Raw genomic sequence first — 16,657 nt, 5'->3', positions numbered from 1 at the left:
AAAAAAAAAAAAAAAAAAAAAAAAAAAATCAATGCAAAGAATAATAAATTGAGAATGAGAAGAAAGGGTGATGAAGGATGAAACAAAGGGATAGAGTTGCGTGTTCCTCTCTCCAAATCAGGCCGCCACTTTTTCCCTTCTTCTCCTCAATCTCACTCTTTCTACATATATAAATATAACGCTCATATAAACATAACCATAGACTCATATAGCTTTAGTCTCCTTTGATCCATCTATTGATTTAAATTCTCTGTTTGTATAATATCCGGAATCTGAATTTGATGGTGACAACGGGAATGCGTGTCGGTAAATACGAGCTAGGGAGGACACTCGGAGAGGGCAACTCTGCAAAAGTCAAGTACGCAACGGATACTGTTTCTGGCCAATCATTTGCCGTCAAGATCATCGACAAGTCTCGTATCACTCGTCTTAACGTCTCCTTTCAGGTTTCTTCTATTACCTCATCTCTCTCGATTTTCTCAATTTGATTACATTAATGGTGGATTCATAACTCTTAATCCATTCTTGATTGAATTTTTACAGATCAAGAGAGAGATTCGAACACTCAAAGTTTTAAAGCATCCAAACATTGTGAGGTTACATGAGGTAATTTAAGTAAATTGTTGCATAATTTACTTCTTCAGGAAATTACAAATTCTATCCAAAGATTTGGGGTTATCATTTGACTAATCAATTAGAATATTTTTGATGACGACTAAATATTAAACTTCTCAAACATTTTTTGTTTAGATTGCGTAGAAATATGTATATTAAAAAGTTAACCGTCATTTTTTTGTTAATTAATATTAATTTTTGTTTCTGTTTTCTTCTCTGTGTGTGTGACGAGTCTTTAATTCATGACCACGCAAATTAAATTTGCCTTTTCATGTTGCTTATTAGCCCTACTAAACGTATACAAATAATTTATTTTCTTGTAGTTTTTAAAGTAATTTTTCTTCATGACGTCCATTAATTGGTGGACAAAAGATTTAGAACCATGACCAATTCAATTATTAGATAGGTCCCAAAAAATTGACCATTTGGGCGTAATGACGATATGCCAATTCAATCATCATCACAAATCGCAATGGCCCAATCTTAGTATTAAATTCCAATCTTTTTCATAACAGCTTTGATTAGTAGTATTTATTAACTTATTAATATATAGTAAAACTCGTTTTATACATTTCAATTACGTGAACCTACTTTTTTTTTTCAAGTCTTCCTTCATGGGTATTTTACGATTTACTTTTCTTGCAAGCAACCGATAAGGTTTTGGATGCTGATTCAACAGAGGCTTGGTCCACGTTCTTTCTTGGCGTGGAAGTTTTCCTCATAACGTAGATCACTTTTTTGTTCTTCTTAGTTTAGTCAAGGCCTCAAGGGTTTCCTAATCCTTCAACAGATTTAATTTTAGTTTCCCTGATATATGCATATTCTTTATGGTATACTTTGCAGGTCTTAGCTAGCAAAACCAAGATTTACATGGTCCTAGAATTAGTCACCGGAGGAGACTTATTTGATAGAATTGTAAGAATCCTATTAGCTTCGGTGACGGTTTTCTTAGTTAACAAAATGTTGGTTTCTACATACCAAAAGTTCTAGTCTTAAATATATGCTCTGATGTCTTAGGTCTCTAAAGGAAAGCTTCCAGAAATAGAAGGAAGAAAAATGTTTCAGCAGTTGATTGATGGAATAAGCTATTGTCATAACAAGGGCGTTTACCACAGGGATCTCAAGGTATATGTTTACAACTTTTATTGACTAATGAAAGCTTCAAACTTTGTATGTAGTGTTGACTATTAATTGACCACATGTTCTAATATCAAGTTTCCCGTTTTGCAGCTAGAGAATGTTCTTCTTGATGCAAAGGGGCACATTAAAATAACTGATTTTGGCCTTAGTGCTCTGCCTCAACATTTTAGGGTATTTACCAAATATCCTAAACCTATATACACAGCAGCAAAACATGTTCGAACTTTTATTTGGTTTTGACATGTATAGGAAGATGGATTGCTACATACTACTTGTGGTAGTCCTAATTACGTCGCGCCTGAGGTTCTAGCTAACGAAGGGTATGATGGTGCAGCATCAGATATATGGTCGTGTGGAGTAATCTTGTATGTTATTCTTACTGGATGTCTCCCTTTTGATGATACAAACCTCGCAGCTCTTTGCCGGAAGGTACTGCTTTTTTCTTTATTTGCTTCTTTTAGTATTTTTAGTTTATGTTTAATTAAACACACTCGACGCTATAATCTTTTTTTCAGATATTCAAAGGAGATCCCCCAATACCTAGATGGATAACACCGGGTGCCAAAAACATGATCAAGAGAATGCTTGATCCAAATCCAGTCACGAGGATGACAATTGCAAATATAAAGGCCAATGATTGGTTCAAGCATGAATACACTCCTTCAACCTACGATGAGGATGACGATGCATACTCAATCCAAGAAGATGTAATAATCTGTTTCATCTCATCATGTTTGCAACGTTCCTATGAATTTGTATCAAGTGCATTGGCCTCACTCAAAGTCTTGTCTTTTTTGTTTTTTATGATGAAGGTATCTGAAGAAGAGAAGATTCACGATTCTCCAACCGTTATCAACGCCTTTCAGTTGATTGGAATGTCATCATATCTCGATCTCTCAGGTTTCTTTGAGAAAGAGGTAACCATGCAACATGTTTTTCCTCATTTACTCTGTTTCAAGATTGTCCTAAGCTTTGAATAAATGTTTGTTAATGATCAGAAAGCATCAGAGAGGCAGACAAGATTCACGTCAAATAGCTTAGCCACAGATTTGTTGGAGAAAATCGAAACGATCTTTACGGAGATGGGTTTTTCTTTACAGAAGAAACACGCAAGGGTGAGATCCTTTTGAATCTTTTTGCTCTTTTCTGCTACTTGAGGAGCTGTAAGTAATTAAAGTGGTTGGGGAACTGATGTTGCTTCAGATAAAAGCAATCAAAGAGGAAAGTATTGGAAAAGGGCAATGCGGTTTATCAGTAACTGCTGAGGTTTTTGAGATAAGCCCGTCCCTGAATGTGGTTGAACTAAGAAAATCACATGGTGATTCTTCTCTTTATAAACAGGTAATGTACTCTTCTTGTAACGTTAGTTAATCTTTGTGTCTATCTTTGTTCAATCTTGATTCAAAAATAACTTATGGCATTCGATTTATGTAGTTGTACGAGAGATTATTGAATGAAGTGGGCTCATCATCACAAGTACAGGAGCTTATAACGTAGCCAATAGCAAAAAAAAAATGTCAGCCTATTCAAAATTTTGAATCGGGAGATCACTGGATTTAGATGTAAATACCAATTAGATTTTTGTGTATGCAGACAAAAAGCTCACAAGACTTATACTGTCTATACATTCTTGAAAATGTTTTGGTTTTTTTTTTGGAAACTCAAAGTCGATAATTTATAATATAGGACCTTGTTTTTTTGGTCCAAATTCCAAATATGTTGGATAATTCAATATATATATTATTACATGTAAAAGAAAAGTATATACTTAGTTTATATTTCTTAAAAATGTTTAAGACCAAGATTTTTCTAATGAATTTGATTTAGTTATCTTGAATTTATTGATATAATACAAGATTTTGGTGTTGAGGTTTTTTTTTGTTTTTTTTTTCTAATTTTTTGTTTTTTTTTGTCTACAAAACATGATCGATTCTAAATGTGAAAAACATGATATTCTAAATATTGTTTTGTGATTGTTGACCAAAAAAAAAAAGTGTTTGTCATCATTTTCAATTTTATAAAAAGAAATTAGGAATATTAAGTGATCTTTGGATAAAACATGTAATAAATCCATGTGACATTATAAATTGATCTCCGTCTATGTTTGTTCAATCTTGACCCAACATATAGCTTACTGTTTTTACTGGGTTGGTGCAGTTGTAGGGGATATTATTGATCCCTTGAATCATTAATGAATTGTGCACATCATCGCTAGTACAATAGTCGTAACGTATCCAGTAATAGATAACATAATTAGAATCTTGTTCTGGGTGACACCATAGGTGATGTTCCAGTCAAGCTTTAATCTTTTCATCGATCGTTATACTTCTCAGATAACTAGTGACGTAGCACCACCGTTTGTATCGATCATCTTGGTGATTTAAACAATAAATGAGAATGTGATTAGAATTGCTATTACTACTACAGTATGGATTGTTTCATATGATTTGTAAAATGATTCCATGATATGCAACACAAGACAACCTTGTGTTCATAAAAAAGAAAAAATTTTAAACGTCTCCGAGTTAACCATAAAACTTTTGAATAATTCGTTATAAAACTTGTGAGTGAAGATTTTATCCTAACGATGATTACCTTCTTTATTGGTTAGGAGATTGTGTATGTCCTCACCTCAGGGCCGGGGACAGAGTGTAGTTGCACAATGTCAATGTGGACGACATTTTCAATTTTTTTTTTCTTTTTTCTTCCATCAAACGGCTCTATATATCTAAAAAGACAGACATGGTGGAGCTTCGTTGTCAAATCCTATTTTTTTTAATTTATTTTTTATTATCATCGCAAAAAAAAAGAAAAAACAATAATAATATACACTCTGTTTTCAAATAAGCAAAAAAAGAAAGATTATACACTGACTCAACAATTCTCTCTTCTTTTTTTCTTTTCCGTTCGACGAGAGCTCTGCCGCGTAATCGTTCTCCGATCTTTTCCCTTCTTTTGTTTTCCCTTCAAATTAGGGTTTTGTTTTGGAGTGCGGTGAAAGGGTTTCTGGGTTTTGCTCTCTTAGGGCTCGTCGAGTTGAAAAGGAGGAGAAAAAGTTCCGTTTTTAAAAAAAAAAATAAATCGCCGGAATTTGAAATTTTCCGGCAGGTATGGCGTCTGACCTTCCGATGAGCCCTCATTTGGAGCAGATTCACGGAGAAATCCGTGACCATTTCCGAGCACTCGCGTATGCCTTTTTCTCCCTTACTAATAATCTCTTCAATTTCTATATATATATATTTCTAACTGTAGAGAATTTACAATCCTTGGAGATTTTTCTCTAAACGAGAGATTCAATTCAACATCTATTTTTGCAGGAATGGGTTTCAAAGGTTGGATAAGATTAAGGATTCAAGCAGACAGAGCAAGCAACTTGAAGAACTTGCTGACAAGATGAGAGAGTGTAAAAGGCAAGTCTTGAAAGTTTATATATGTTTCGCCTAGTGGGATATTTGAGATTGATGAGATGCGTAATCATGAGTAGAATAGAGTTTTCAATCTTTTTTTTTTGTGATCAAGGACTATTTTGAAATCTTTGTGTTTTTAAGAATCTATAGTTATCTAATGATGATGTAATGTGCTTTACGTTTAGGTTGGTGAAGGAGTTTGATCGTCAACTTAAAGATGGTGAAGCTCGAAACTCTCCTGAAGTAAATAAGCAATTGAATGATGAGAAACAATCTATGGTGCGTTTTACTTCTTATTACTTGTAATAAGTGATATGTGTACTTACAAGATCTGCTTGTTGATATTTCCTTTGATCTATGTGACAGATTAAGGAACTCAATTCTTATGTTGCACTAAGAAAAACGTAAGTATGCCCACATCCAAGGAGCTGCATTGTTCTGTACCTATATTTGATGTTCTCATATACCAATCAGTATGTGTTTAATATACTTGTCATTTGTTGTGTTGCTACAGGTACTTGAATACACTTGGCAACAAGAAAGTTGAACTTTTCCATACGGGAGCTGGAGTCAGCGGTGAACCCACAGCTGAAGAAAATGTCCAAATGGCTTCATGTGAGTCCGTCTAAATACTTCATCTATTCAGTTGATTTTCTTCTTCAACCAGAAAAACTCCCAAAATTGACATATTCGAAGCTTAAACTGCTTATATTAGAGTATAGAAGAAGATAGTTAATCGTGTACTATGGGCTAATGCTCTGGCATCATTTGATGTGTTTCAGTAGTGGAGGGTGGTAATTCATGACTATAATTGTTACCTTTTTCACCTTTTAATGGTTTTACCTTGGTAGTTTGATGTGTCAATAAGTTTTTAGTAGATGGTAATAAGGGACTGGATTCCTGTTATCTTTTGGCTTACATGATATCTAGATTGAAGTGTGTGCCAAGAATAATTGTCTTTGAAGAACTATCCTGTGGAAAAATGTGGACCATTATGTTATGATTCTAATTTTATCGTTTATATAGCAATGTCAAACCAAGAGCTTGTCGATGCTGGGATGAAAAGGATGGACGAGACCGACCAGGCTATTGAACGCTCTAAACAGGTAAGTTAGAGTAAGACGTGTATACTACTCGGTCTATAATGCTATATCTCTAGTAACATCCGGTGTTTCTTTCCAGGTTGTGCATCAGACAATCGAAGTTGGCACTCAAACTGCATCCACTTTAAAGGGACAGGTAACAACAAAGCATTCACCACCTCTCTTCCTGATATTCTTATGTGGCGCCGTACTGTCCCAAATACGCTGACCTATTAAATTTCAGACGGATCAAATGGGCCGCGTTGTGAACGACCTAGACACAATTCAGTTCTCTATCAAGAAAGCCTCGCAGCTAGTGAAAGAGATAGGAAGACAGGTTTGCATAAACTCTCATAGGACTTTCATATACTCATACACCGCAATAAGATAAATTGTAAACTCTCATAGGACTTTCATATACTCATACACCGCAAAAGATAAATTGATGTCTAATTTACATCACTGTTCCCTTTTAACCCCAATTATGTCCTGTCTCAGGTAGCTACCGATAAATGCATAATGGTGTTCCTGTTTCTGATTGTCTGTGGTGTTATAGCCGTAATCGTTGTGAAGGTAATCACCATTGGACTCTACCATTTTTGTCATAATGGCCCAAATAAAGTTATGTTATTATTATAGCCGTAATCGTTCCAAGTTTTAACTCTGCTTAAATAAAAAAAACAGATCGTGAACCCAAACAACAAAGACATCAGAGACATCCCTGGACTAGCTCCTCCAGCGCAATCAAGAAAGCTCTTGTACTTCAGAGAATAGCTGTTTAGCAGGGGCGAGAGGGAAGGTTTCGTGCATATTACGCTTTCTGTTGCGTTTGTGTCCATGAAAGGGGGTTGGTTGTTCATGTCATTTGAATCTGAGCTTTGATTAGAGTTTTGTAGAATATATCATCATTCTTTTATTATTTATGACCATGTTGTATAATATATAACAAGTTCAATATAATTTTATACGATCCATAATGTCTTATTTGTTCTCCATCTTTTTTTCTCAACAGTTTCATGATCCACCAATTTTGTATACTTTTATGAAAAAATTTATATAAATAGGAATGAGAACAGATCCAGGGCCACACTCAGAACTGTTTGGATCATAATGGCTGGTCTCTGGAGCTAATGCATCTAGTGAACACATTTATAACATTGAGAGACCCCTACAAATAATTCTGCCATTCGCGTTTCCTTTTTTAAGACTAACATTGTTAAGTAATCCGAGGTAAATTCTATTTGTAAAATGTTTGGGTTCCAAAGGAGATAATGTCTTTCACCTGATAAGTGAAACAATATAAGGGGGTCATTCTTAGACGGCAGTGTGGGTTCCAAGCTGTGTCCGCCCGATATGTGACAACCGCGACGTTATCAGAGGGGCTTCTTCATCGTTAAGCTCCAATCCTCTGGGGCTCCCCCCATCTGACGAATTCTTCTCCTTCCAGTCCTGCACAGTTATTTGGACCAAATCCATATGAATGCATACATATAGGCGATGCTCTCGCTATCTCTTAATTCTAATGGTTGGTTTTTACTTCCTTAAAATCGAATGTTTGAATCTGAATCCAAAACTAAAATAATTGATCCAAAAGACAGAACCAAATCTTAATATGGTCAAAATAAGCACATCTAATTTTTTTTTTTTCCCAAAATGATGGATAAAATTTGATTGAAAACCTTTGTCTGAAACCGTTCAAACCGAACCACAGAGGATTAGGGTTTACTTTGGTGACTATAGTTTGTAAACCGACAAACCGAACTGGACCTGGATTGAACATCCCTTCTTACTTTTCTTAGCTAGTGAATGAATATGTAAAATTCAATTTACAATGTAATGTACCTTCGTGATTCGATCAGGGAGGCTGTCCGTGCTTGGTGGAATTGCTTTTACATCCTTGATTTTTATGTAATTGTACATTACAACACCACAGAGCGCTGTGCCAAACACATGATAAGAAGAATATAGTTAACCAATGCACAACATTTAGAGCTTTATCCAATTAGATATTGGGATGGAAAGAAACAAACCTATAGCATATCCAGTAATGTTCAGCCCAGTGATTGTTGATTCAGGAAATATGACAGTGGAGAGGGCTATGAGAATCCAGTCTTTCAAAACCCCAGCAACCCGGATGGTTACAGCGCCTGTTCTTCCGATTACTAAGAATATGGAGAAGTTTAAGGCAAGTGCGCAGAGAGCGTTTGAGAAAAAGATCCAGAAGTTGAATTGGATCTGCGTGACATCTATATTTGGTTTCTCCAGTACATACCAAGGCAATGACAGGAAAACAAAGCTGCACAAAAAAAGGAAAAATTTGCAAGTTTAATGCGCAGTAGAATAGATTCTTGCATTTACCAAGAAATAATACATGATGTTGACAAACATGAAACTCTGTACAACATAAGACAAACAAGAACAAGAGATCACATCAAGTTAACAAAGTTTTCATCTCAAGCCAATTTTCAAATAAGAAAGCTTTGAGATATGCTAGGTTTCTACTGCGTACCTGCATGGAGCTATATAGTATAAGCTGGTGACTGGATTCAATGTCAAGCCCTTCTTTTGTAGAAGAACTTGAGTTAGCACCAGTCTAAGTGCTTCAGCAAAGATTCCCATGACCTGGTAGACTGTGCCGATTACATTGAAATTAATTTCGCCATAGGATGATACTACAACTCCAACACTGACTAGCACCATGTTCATGAACACATCACACCTTGCTTTGTCCGTGCCACAGACAACGGCCATGAGAAATGTTGCTACCGGCACTGTCATTATATATTGGCGTGTTAAAAAGCTTCACAACATATTCAACGATTCATATACTAATACAGGGTTTGAGCCAAAAAGGAAGTTGTGTATTGACATACTTAGTGCTTTGAGCATCTGTATGAAGGCAACTGAAATGTGCAAATATGCAGTATTTCCGAACCTGTAAAAAGGAGTAAACAGAATACTTAAGAGACAATTTAGACATCAGGTATGACAAGCACCGGAAAATTCAGAATTTGAAATAGACAGTATTACTAGGACAGAGAGCATCGNGTTGACAAACATGAAACTCTGTACAACATAAGACAAACAAGAACAAGAGATCACATCAAGTTAACAAAGTTTTCATCTCAAGCCAATTTTCAAATAAGAAAGCTTTGAGNAAAGAAACAAACCTATAGCATATCCAGTAATGTTCAGCCCAGTGATTGTTGATTCAGGAAATATGACAGTGGAGAGGGCTATGAGAATCCAGTCTTTCAGAACCCCAGCAACTCGGATGGTTACAGCGCCTGTTCTTCCGATTACTAAGAATATGGAGAAGTTTAAGGCAAGTGCGCAGAGAGCGTTTGAGAAAAAGATCCAGAAGTTGAATTGGATCTGCGTGACATCTATATTTGGTTTCTCCAGTACATACCAAGGCAATGACAGGAAAACAAAGCTGCACAAAATAAAGGAAAAATTGCAAGTTTAATGCGCAGTAGAATATATTTCTTGCATCTACCAAGAAATAATACATGATGTTGACAAACATGAAACTTTGTACAAAAGACAAACAAGAACAAGAGGTCACATCAAGTCAACAAAGTTTTCATCTCAAGCCAATTTTCAAACAAGAAAGCTTTGAGATGTGTTAGGTTTCTACTGCGTACCTGCATGGAGCTATATAGTATAAGCTGGTGACTGGATTCAATGTCAAGCCCTTCTTTTGTAGAAGAACTTGAGTTAGCACCAGTCTAAGTGCTTCAGCAAAGATTCCCATGACCTGGTAGACTGTGCCGATTACATTGAAATTAATTTCGCCATAGGATGATACTACAACTCCAACACTGACTAGCACCATGTTCATGAACACATCACACCTTGCTTTGTCCGTGCCACAGACAACGGCCATGAGAAATGTTGCTACCGGCACTGTCATTATATATTGGCGTGTTAAAAAGCTTCACAACATATTCAACGATTCATATACTAATACAGGGTTTGAGCCAAAAAGGAAGTTGTGTATTGACATACTTAGTGCTTTGAGCATCTGTATGAAGGCAACTGAAATGTGCAAATATGCAGTATTTCCGAACCTGTAAAAAGGAGTAAACAGAATACTTAAGAGACAATTTAGACATCAGGTATGACAAGCACCGGAAAATTCAGAATTTGAAATAGACAGTATTACTAGGACAGAGAGCATCGATAAACCTAATATGTCCCACTGTACAAGGAACAAAGGCTTACCAGAGGCTGGATGCAAAGAATGCGCTTATAGGTACCACACAGGTCACATAACTGGAGTTGAAGAAAATATGTTAAAAAGGAGAAAGATGATAGAAACAACGTATATGCCAAAAAAGGTGGCTTACATTTCGAAAGTCATTTTAACAGGAGAGACAACCTACATCAAAAAAGAAGAAACTCATCACTTAACTATTTATAAGGACTCGAAGAGTCATAAAGAAGGTCAAATATGCCAAATAAGAACTCCTCATAAGATGAACATGAAGCATATTAATTTCGCCAATGGAAGTGTAACTGTAAACGCTGAGAGTTTAGTATGTACCTTGAAAACCCGAATAAGAAGGAAGGCCACAAATCCAGAAAATCCCATATGGATCATAGTCAATGTTATAGGAAGTGGAAAATTGAAGTATTTTGGAGATAGAACCCACTGCGTAAGAAGTCCAAAAACAATAAAATAGAAAGTAAAGTCAGGATACCAAAACAAAAGCAACAAAATAGAAAGTATAGTCACTAACAAAGACTATGAATAAGAACAAGCCAGAGACAAAGGTCTCCGGTTTCATCTCATATACACACAAGATTAGATTCAAACCTCAATTCTAAATTCTAGTTACAGAGATACAACCTATAGCATGCAAAAACAAAATCCAACAGCTGCATATCCTACATGAAGATCTGCATAAACACTATGTTACAGAGAGTACAGTAGGGCTCAGCAAAAATCACCTTGTTGTAGAGTATAACTCCAGAAGAGAGTATAATGTAGATCAGTAAGTAGATATAGGTAAGTACAAGCGACTTGTTTATCATCTTAGCCATATCTTCTTCTTCCTCTCTCCACTTCTCAAAGCAAAAAGCCTAAGAAAAATCACCGCCAGAAGATAGTCACAACGATATAGGGAAGTGTCCCACAACACGCAACAGAAGATTCTGAGATTCCATAGACGAAATCTGAAATTTCCAAAAACAAATCAAACTTGAGATTTCTTAACTAAGAACACCAAATCGAGGATTTGAAGCTACTTAGACGCAAAAAAAAAACCCCAAAAAAATCCTAAATCAGTAACGAGAAATCTGAGAGATCGTAATCAGATCCGGAGAAGGAATACCTCGAAATGAGAAGCCGAAATGCGAATCTCGGCTTTGGAGAAGAAAAAAACGTGTGAATCTATCTTAGTTTAAGAGGGGATCAAGATACGAAGAAAACTTTTTTTCCGATAACTCCAACCCCAAGAATGTTTCCGATAAGAGTAAGAGTGAAGAAGAAGAAGAAGAAGAAGAAGAAGAAGAAGATGATACAATGCGTCAGAGCCTTCGATGGCGAATCAATGATGAAGCAGGTGAAGATTTAGGCAGGGAGAGAGACGGTAGAAGTGTGAGTCAGAGCTTTTTGCTGCTACTGTGTGTTTGTGTATACTGTATAATGCTCTCTCTCTCTCTCTTTCTCAAGAAAAAAATTTGAAAATAATGGAGATATTAAACGACGGTGGAGATGAAGGTTCAAACACGTAAATCTTATATCTAACGGCTATGGTTTTATGCCCTTGACGGGTGACTTACTTCAACTTTTTTTTTTTTTTTTTTCAGTTTAGTTATGATATATTTAGATTTAATGATGGGTATTTTGAAAATACCCAAAATATTTTAGTAATAAAAATAGATTTGTTGGTTCTGGTAATATTACCTAATTTGGAGTACATCTCAATATAGGAATATCTAATTTGGACATTAATCATGAGCCATATAGCCAAAATTGTCTCGAAATACCATGGCATTATTATTTGAGTGAAATCTAGTAGTCGCCACGTCAGGCAGATCAAAATCACCGATTTTGGCAACATTATCATCAAACAGAAAGACATTGCTGGATGTGATGCCGTGGTGGATGATAGCCCGGTGGTTAACTTTCTCATGCAAGTACTCAAGTCCTCTGGCTGCACTAACAGCGATTTTGACTCTTTGTTGCCACATCAAACAGCGCCTCGTTGTGCTCTTTGGACACTTTTTCTACCTATAGCAAACAGACACGTACGACCACGTACATTTCATTAATTAGTTTCCTCCTTCCGTATCTTAGTTTCTTGATGTTTCAAGTATTTAGTGTCTGATCCGTATCTGGTCACCATGAAGAACATCATGAAGAGTGTAATATCCGCGAACCAGAATCATAGTTTAGGGATGCATCGGTCGATATAAGGTGGTTCTCGCGGACGAGTTTAAGTTAAACGTTGTGTATTGGGGTTAGGAAAACCCTGGAATCGCTTATAAAAGCAGAAACTCAAGGGTTTGACCGAGTTTAGCCGTTTCTAGAGAAAAAGAAAGAGAGACAGAGTTTTGTGAGTGTTCTTGAGAGTTCTTGGAGATTTGAGGCTGTTCCTGTAGAGATCTGTAGCTGGGAGCGTGTATCTTCTTGTTGGTGGTTCAAAATCTTCTTTGGCAAAGGTGAGTGCATGACCATGGCTTATCTAAGCTTGAGATTTCTCTGATCTGCTTGTTTATTTGTTATATGGCTTGTTTAGAACGTTGTTGAGTCGTGTGAGGCTTTGGAAAGCTTTTTGTGACATTGGTGGTTTAGGGACGAAGATCCGGCGAGCAGCTTCGGGGAAAAACGATGCTCGACATGTGCATCAGTCAATGCACTTTGTGTGTTGGTCATTGCAATGCAAGGACGGTGCGGTTTGACCTAGGAGCATCGGTCGATGCAATGTGAGGTGTCGGTCGTTGCCATGTGGAGGCGTCGGTCGATGCAACTAGGGATTTCGTGCAATGTCGAGCATGCGTTGGTCGATGCAAGTGAGCCTTGTATCGGTCGATGCAAACTTGTCTCGGTCGATGCGTACCCAGTTGGTGTGGGTCGATGCAGATGTCTGGTTTGTTGTTTGGTTATTGATTGTTGTTTGATGGTTAGAGATATCTCTATTGCTTGTGTGTATAACCCAGTAGTTGGAAGGATTGCCTCACTGAGTGTTTATAAAATAGTCACACATCTCATATGTGTTGTGGTGCATGTAAAGGCAAAGTGTAATCGTGAAATCAAGGCGATGAAGAGGAGGATGTTCTAGTGTCTCGTTGATTGTGATCTAACTTCTGTTAGGTTGTTAGAGATTTAGAACATTGCTAGGTAGTTGGATTATTATTGATATTTGTTTATCCATCTTAACATTTTTGGAGTACATTTTTGTGTCATCCTCTCTTATCTTTATATCCAAACAAGTCCTAACTAAATTCTCTACAATTCTTACAACCAAACACAATGATTTCCTTATTTGATAATATTAATTTCCTAAAATCTATCTACCTAATTTAAAGCAATATGTTAGATTAAAATATAATTCTCATTTCACTTTTATTTAATTATTTAAATTACTATTTAATACATAAAGTTAATAAATTTTAGATTTTTTTTCCAGCATATGATGTGATTTGAATTTTTATAAACGGATATATATTTTAAAAATTGTTTTAGGATTTTTGTAACCAAACAAGTATATTCAGATATAGATTATTTTACATTTAAGTTATTTTAATATATAATGAATATCTATCTTAATATTTTTGGAGTACATTTTTGTGTCATCCTCTATATGTTATCCGGATTTCCACAACATACCCTTAGGTTTAGACAATTAATCAAAGCTTATTAAGGTTATTTGTATGATCCTAAATGTTGGGTCGGTTTTAATTCTCAAATTAAAATCCGATTGCACTAATCAGATATTTTTTAGTTATAAAAGAAAAATAAGGTAAACATGGAATTCTACAAATAAAGGAAGAAGATAATATCTACGATGATGTGAATAACAAAACTGTTTTCAAATGATAGAAGATACAATTAATAGATTCTGATAAATAAGGTAAGATGATTTCATTTTTCAATTATAAGATCTTCTCACAAAACATAAAAGTACACTCATTAAAACATAGGATATTAGAAGCATATTCCGAATATAGTTTCCCGAAATTTTCATTTTGAAATCAAATCAAAATCTTCTAAACTTGCTCATCACGATTTTTGCGAATTCTAAATGAAAAACCCTACAATCTTAACTATACACTATAAATACTCTTCCTTCACTTCACCTTCAAGCACCAAACTCTTCCACTCTTCTCTTAAGCGAAAGCAACTAAACTATGACTTTCATTCACCTCACCTGAAATCACCAAGCTCGACACCCTTATTCCAAAGCACAAGCAAACAAATTAATTATGACATCTCCAATGGTTCGCTTTCTTATATATCTACTCAGATGATATTGTGTTATATGAAATTCTTCTATATGTTGTATTAAATATGTCTTATTTTTAAAAAAATTGCAGGTGACTCATTTTCAAAGTGGGTGTTGAAAAAGAGAACAAGTCAGATCATATATTACCAAGCAAACTTCAATCTTTATTTAAGTTATTTCATAGATACAGAAAACTGTATACTTATATGAGTTTGTTTCTAACCTTTGTCTAGTAATGCCTTAGCTTCTTCCTTTTTTTTTGGATCATAAAGCTTCACCTACGAAGCAAAACATATGTATATGTATATGAAATTGTGAGATCTAAATTTATTAAACAACCCAAATCTTGCCCTTATTTTCTTCCATACATAAAATCCTGTAAGAATTTTTTTGTTGGCAAACTAATTAATTTGTTGAAGTCTTAACAAAACTGAATACATAATCAATAGGTTTACTCTTACAACATTTGGCTGTCCAAGTAACAACAAAAAAAAGACACATAAGTTATCGATTTCAAATCTATAAATTGGTTAATCATTATCGATTTCAAAACAATCCAGTTCGTAATAGCTATGTTATTGGTGCAATTCATTATAACATCATTATCGTGTTGGAATCTTGAAACCATTGATACCTGTTAGCATTTTCTATATCATTAAAAATAACATTTCCAAGGGATTGGTTTTTTATGCTGGATCATTTAAACAAATTAAACGATCTATATACACTTTATAAAATGTACCTGGGAAAAAGAAATACTCCATCTGTCTGCTTACTAGGGTCATCAAGTTTCTTGATGGTAGCAGCTTTAGGGATTTTAAGAACACCGTAAAACAGTTGTCCATCTGAACCTGCAATTGATGCCTTTGAACTATATTTATCGGTTAATATTTTCAACTCATCTACTGAAATGGATGGTACTGCAATAGACGGTTTTTGAACTACTGGCTGGTTCTGTTAGAGTCGCACATCGGAACAAAACTAAATCCTTGAGCAATATATATAGTGTGAGGCAAACCTCCTTCTTTGAGCTAGCTTTTGGGAATGAGTTAGCCCATTAGTAAAAGGTTCATGAGTGAATCTGCTCTTTGATGGTGGCGGCGTCCATTGTAACCTTTAAAACAATTAAAACCACATTAACTTAGAAGTTAAAAAGATCGACACAAAGTAAAACACAATTGATGAAATAGGTGAGCTACCTGCTGGTTTGTGCGCTGGCCTTGGTCCCGTGTTAGCAGCGTTACGGAACCCACATCAACAAAATAAGCTCATTACACTCTCTGATAAAGGGTCAGACTCTATTGGTATAGTTTGCCGGTACTTCGAGAGACTCCTTCTTAGTTAATCTTATTATATGTTCAATGTCTGCCAATATAATATAGGGTACAAACCAGAAAACCCTAAAGAGAATTTAAGGAATGCTCTAAAACATCCCATAAAACCTTACTAACAATATAGAAATATTCTAAACCGTGTACTTGACTCTCACACGAACTAAAAAATAAAGTGTATGCAGGAGACAAACAAACGGTTATATATAAAAAAAACACATGTCTTGAAAAGTGGGACTCGAAATGAGATAAGGTGTCCCAGAAATTTCACAAATGTATAACAAAATGAATATAACACATTAATTGATTAATCATCAAGAAGAAGATGAGATGGGCCGGGAATTAATTGAATATTTAATCAGTAGGGGTTCCTATGTGGATTCTGAGAAGAAGGAGGAGGATTTAAAAGAGGTTCAAGTGCTTTCACCACAATGCTCATGTCTGGTTTAAAATCTGGATCAATACGCACACAGAGTGCAGCCACCGCGGCTAGCTGACCATTATATCGCACCATATTCATATATAACAAATAAAATCAGACTCATGAAATGTTTTAGTTGTCATACAGAGATGAATGTGGACAAGATAACTATGGCTTGTTTTCTTTGGCATTTGCAAGAAAAAGG

The 16,657-nt window shown here is 35.5% G+C and overlaps 3 protein-coding genes and 1 long non-coding RNA gene across 8 annotated transcripts; 2 read left to right on the top strand and 2 right to left on the bottom strand.

Moving 5' to 3' along the window:
• LOC104742337 (CBL-interacting serine/threonine-protein kinase 17-like) lies at positions 23-3,472 on the top strand. Of its 3 annotated transcripts, XM_010463336.1 has the most exons (11): positions 23-446; positions 544-606; positions 1,459-1,530; positions 1,633-1,740; positions 1,846-1,926; positions 2,005-2,184; positions 2,271-2,462; positions 2,568-2,672; positions 2,754-2,870; positions 2,959-3,096; positions 3,190-3,472. In XM_010463336.1, the coding sequence occupies exons 1-11, from the start codon at positions 282-284 to the stop codon at positions 3,250-3,252; spliced, it is 1,284 nt and encodes a 427-aa protein (XP_010461638.1). In that variant the 5' UTR covers positions 23-281; the 3' UTR covers positions 3,253-3,472. The 3 variants fall into 3 exon arrangements, with proteins under 3 accessions (XP_010461638.1, XP_019091333.1, XP_010461639.1); XM_019235788.1 differs by lacking the exon at positions 1,459-1,530; XM_010463337.2 differs by lacking the exons at positions 23-446; positions 544-606 and adding an exon at positions 617-1,340.
• Positions 4,611-7,221, top strand: LOC104742336 (novel plant SNARE 12-like). Its single transcript, XM_010463335.1, has 10 exons — positions 4,611-4,942; positions 5,073-5,165; positions 5,348-5,441; positions 5,529-5,566; positions 5,677-5,777; positions 6,189-6,268; positions 6,345-6,401; positions 6,489-6,581; positions 6,743-6,817; positions 6,929-7,221. Exons 1-10 carry the CDS (start codon positions 4,866-4,868, stop codon positions 7,016-7,018), a joined length of 798 nt encoding a protein of 265 aa, XP_010461637.1. The 5' UTR covers positions 4,611-4,865; the 3' UTR covers positions 7,019-7,221.
• On the bottom strand, positions 7,256-11,905 carry LOC104742335 (probable sugar phosphate/phosphate translocator At1g48230). The gene is made up of 10 exons (XM_010463334.2): positions 11,584-11,905; positions 11,201-11,425; positions 10,794-10,901; positions 10,597-10,628; positions 10,472-10,522; positions 10,256-10,317; positions 9,892-10,153; positions 9,415-9,680; positions 8,087-8,181; positions 7,256-7,693 (listed from the first exon to the last, which is right to left on the bottom strand). The coding sequence occupies exons 2-10, from the start codon at positions 11,291-11,293 to the stop codon at positions 7,559-7,561; spliced, it is 1,104 nt and encodes a 367-aa protein (XP_010461636.1). The 5' UTR covers positions 11,294-11,425; positions 11,584-11,905; the 3' UTR covers positions 7,256-7,558.
• LOC104742334 lies at positions 14,516-16,177 on the bottom strand. 3 transcript variants are annotated; one of them, XR_760511.2, is made up of 5 exons: positions 15,900-16,177; positions 15,719-15,814; positions 15,443-15,551; positions 14,924-14,978; positions 14,516-14,648 (listed from the first exon to the last, which is right to left on the bottom strand). It is a non-coding gene; the product is annotated as an uncharacterized LOC104742334 (long non-coding RNA). The 3 variants fall into 3 exon arrangements; XR_760509.2 differs by having other exon boundaries at positions 15,443-15,814; XR_760510.2 differs by having other exon boundaries at positions 14,516-14,625; positions 15,443-15,814.

The sequence above is a fragment of the Camelina sativa genome, chromosome 14 (assembly GCF_000633955.1).
Source record: "Camelina sativa cultivar DH55 chromosome 14, Cs, whole genome shotgun sequence".
NCBI classification, from domain to species: Eukaryota; Viridiplantae; Streptophyta; class Magnoliopsida; order Brassicales; family Brassicaceae; genus Camelina; species Camelina sativa.
This window is presented reverse-complemented; position numbering and strand designations above follow the sequence as displayed.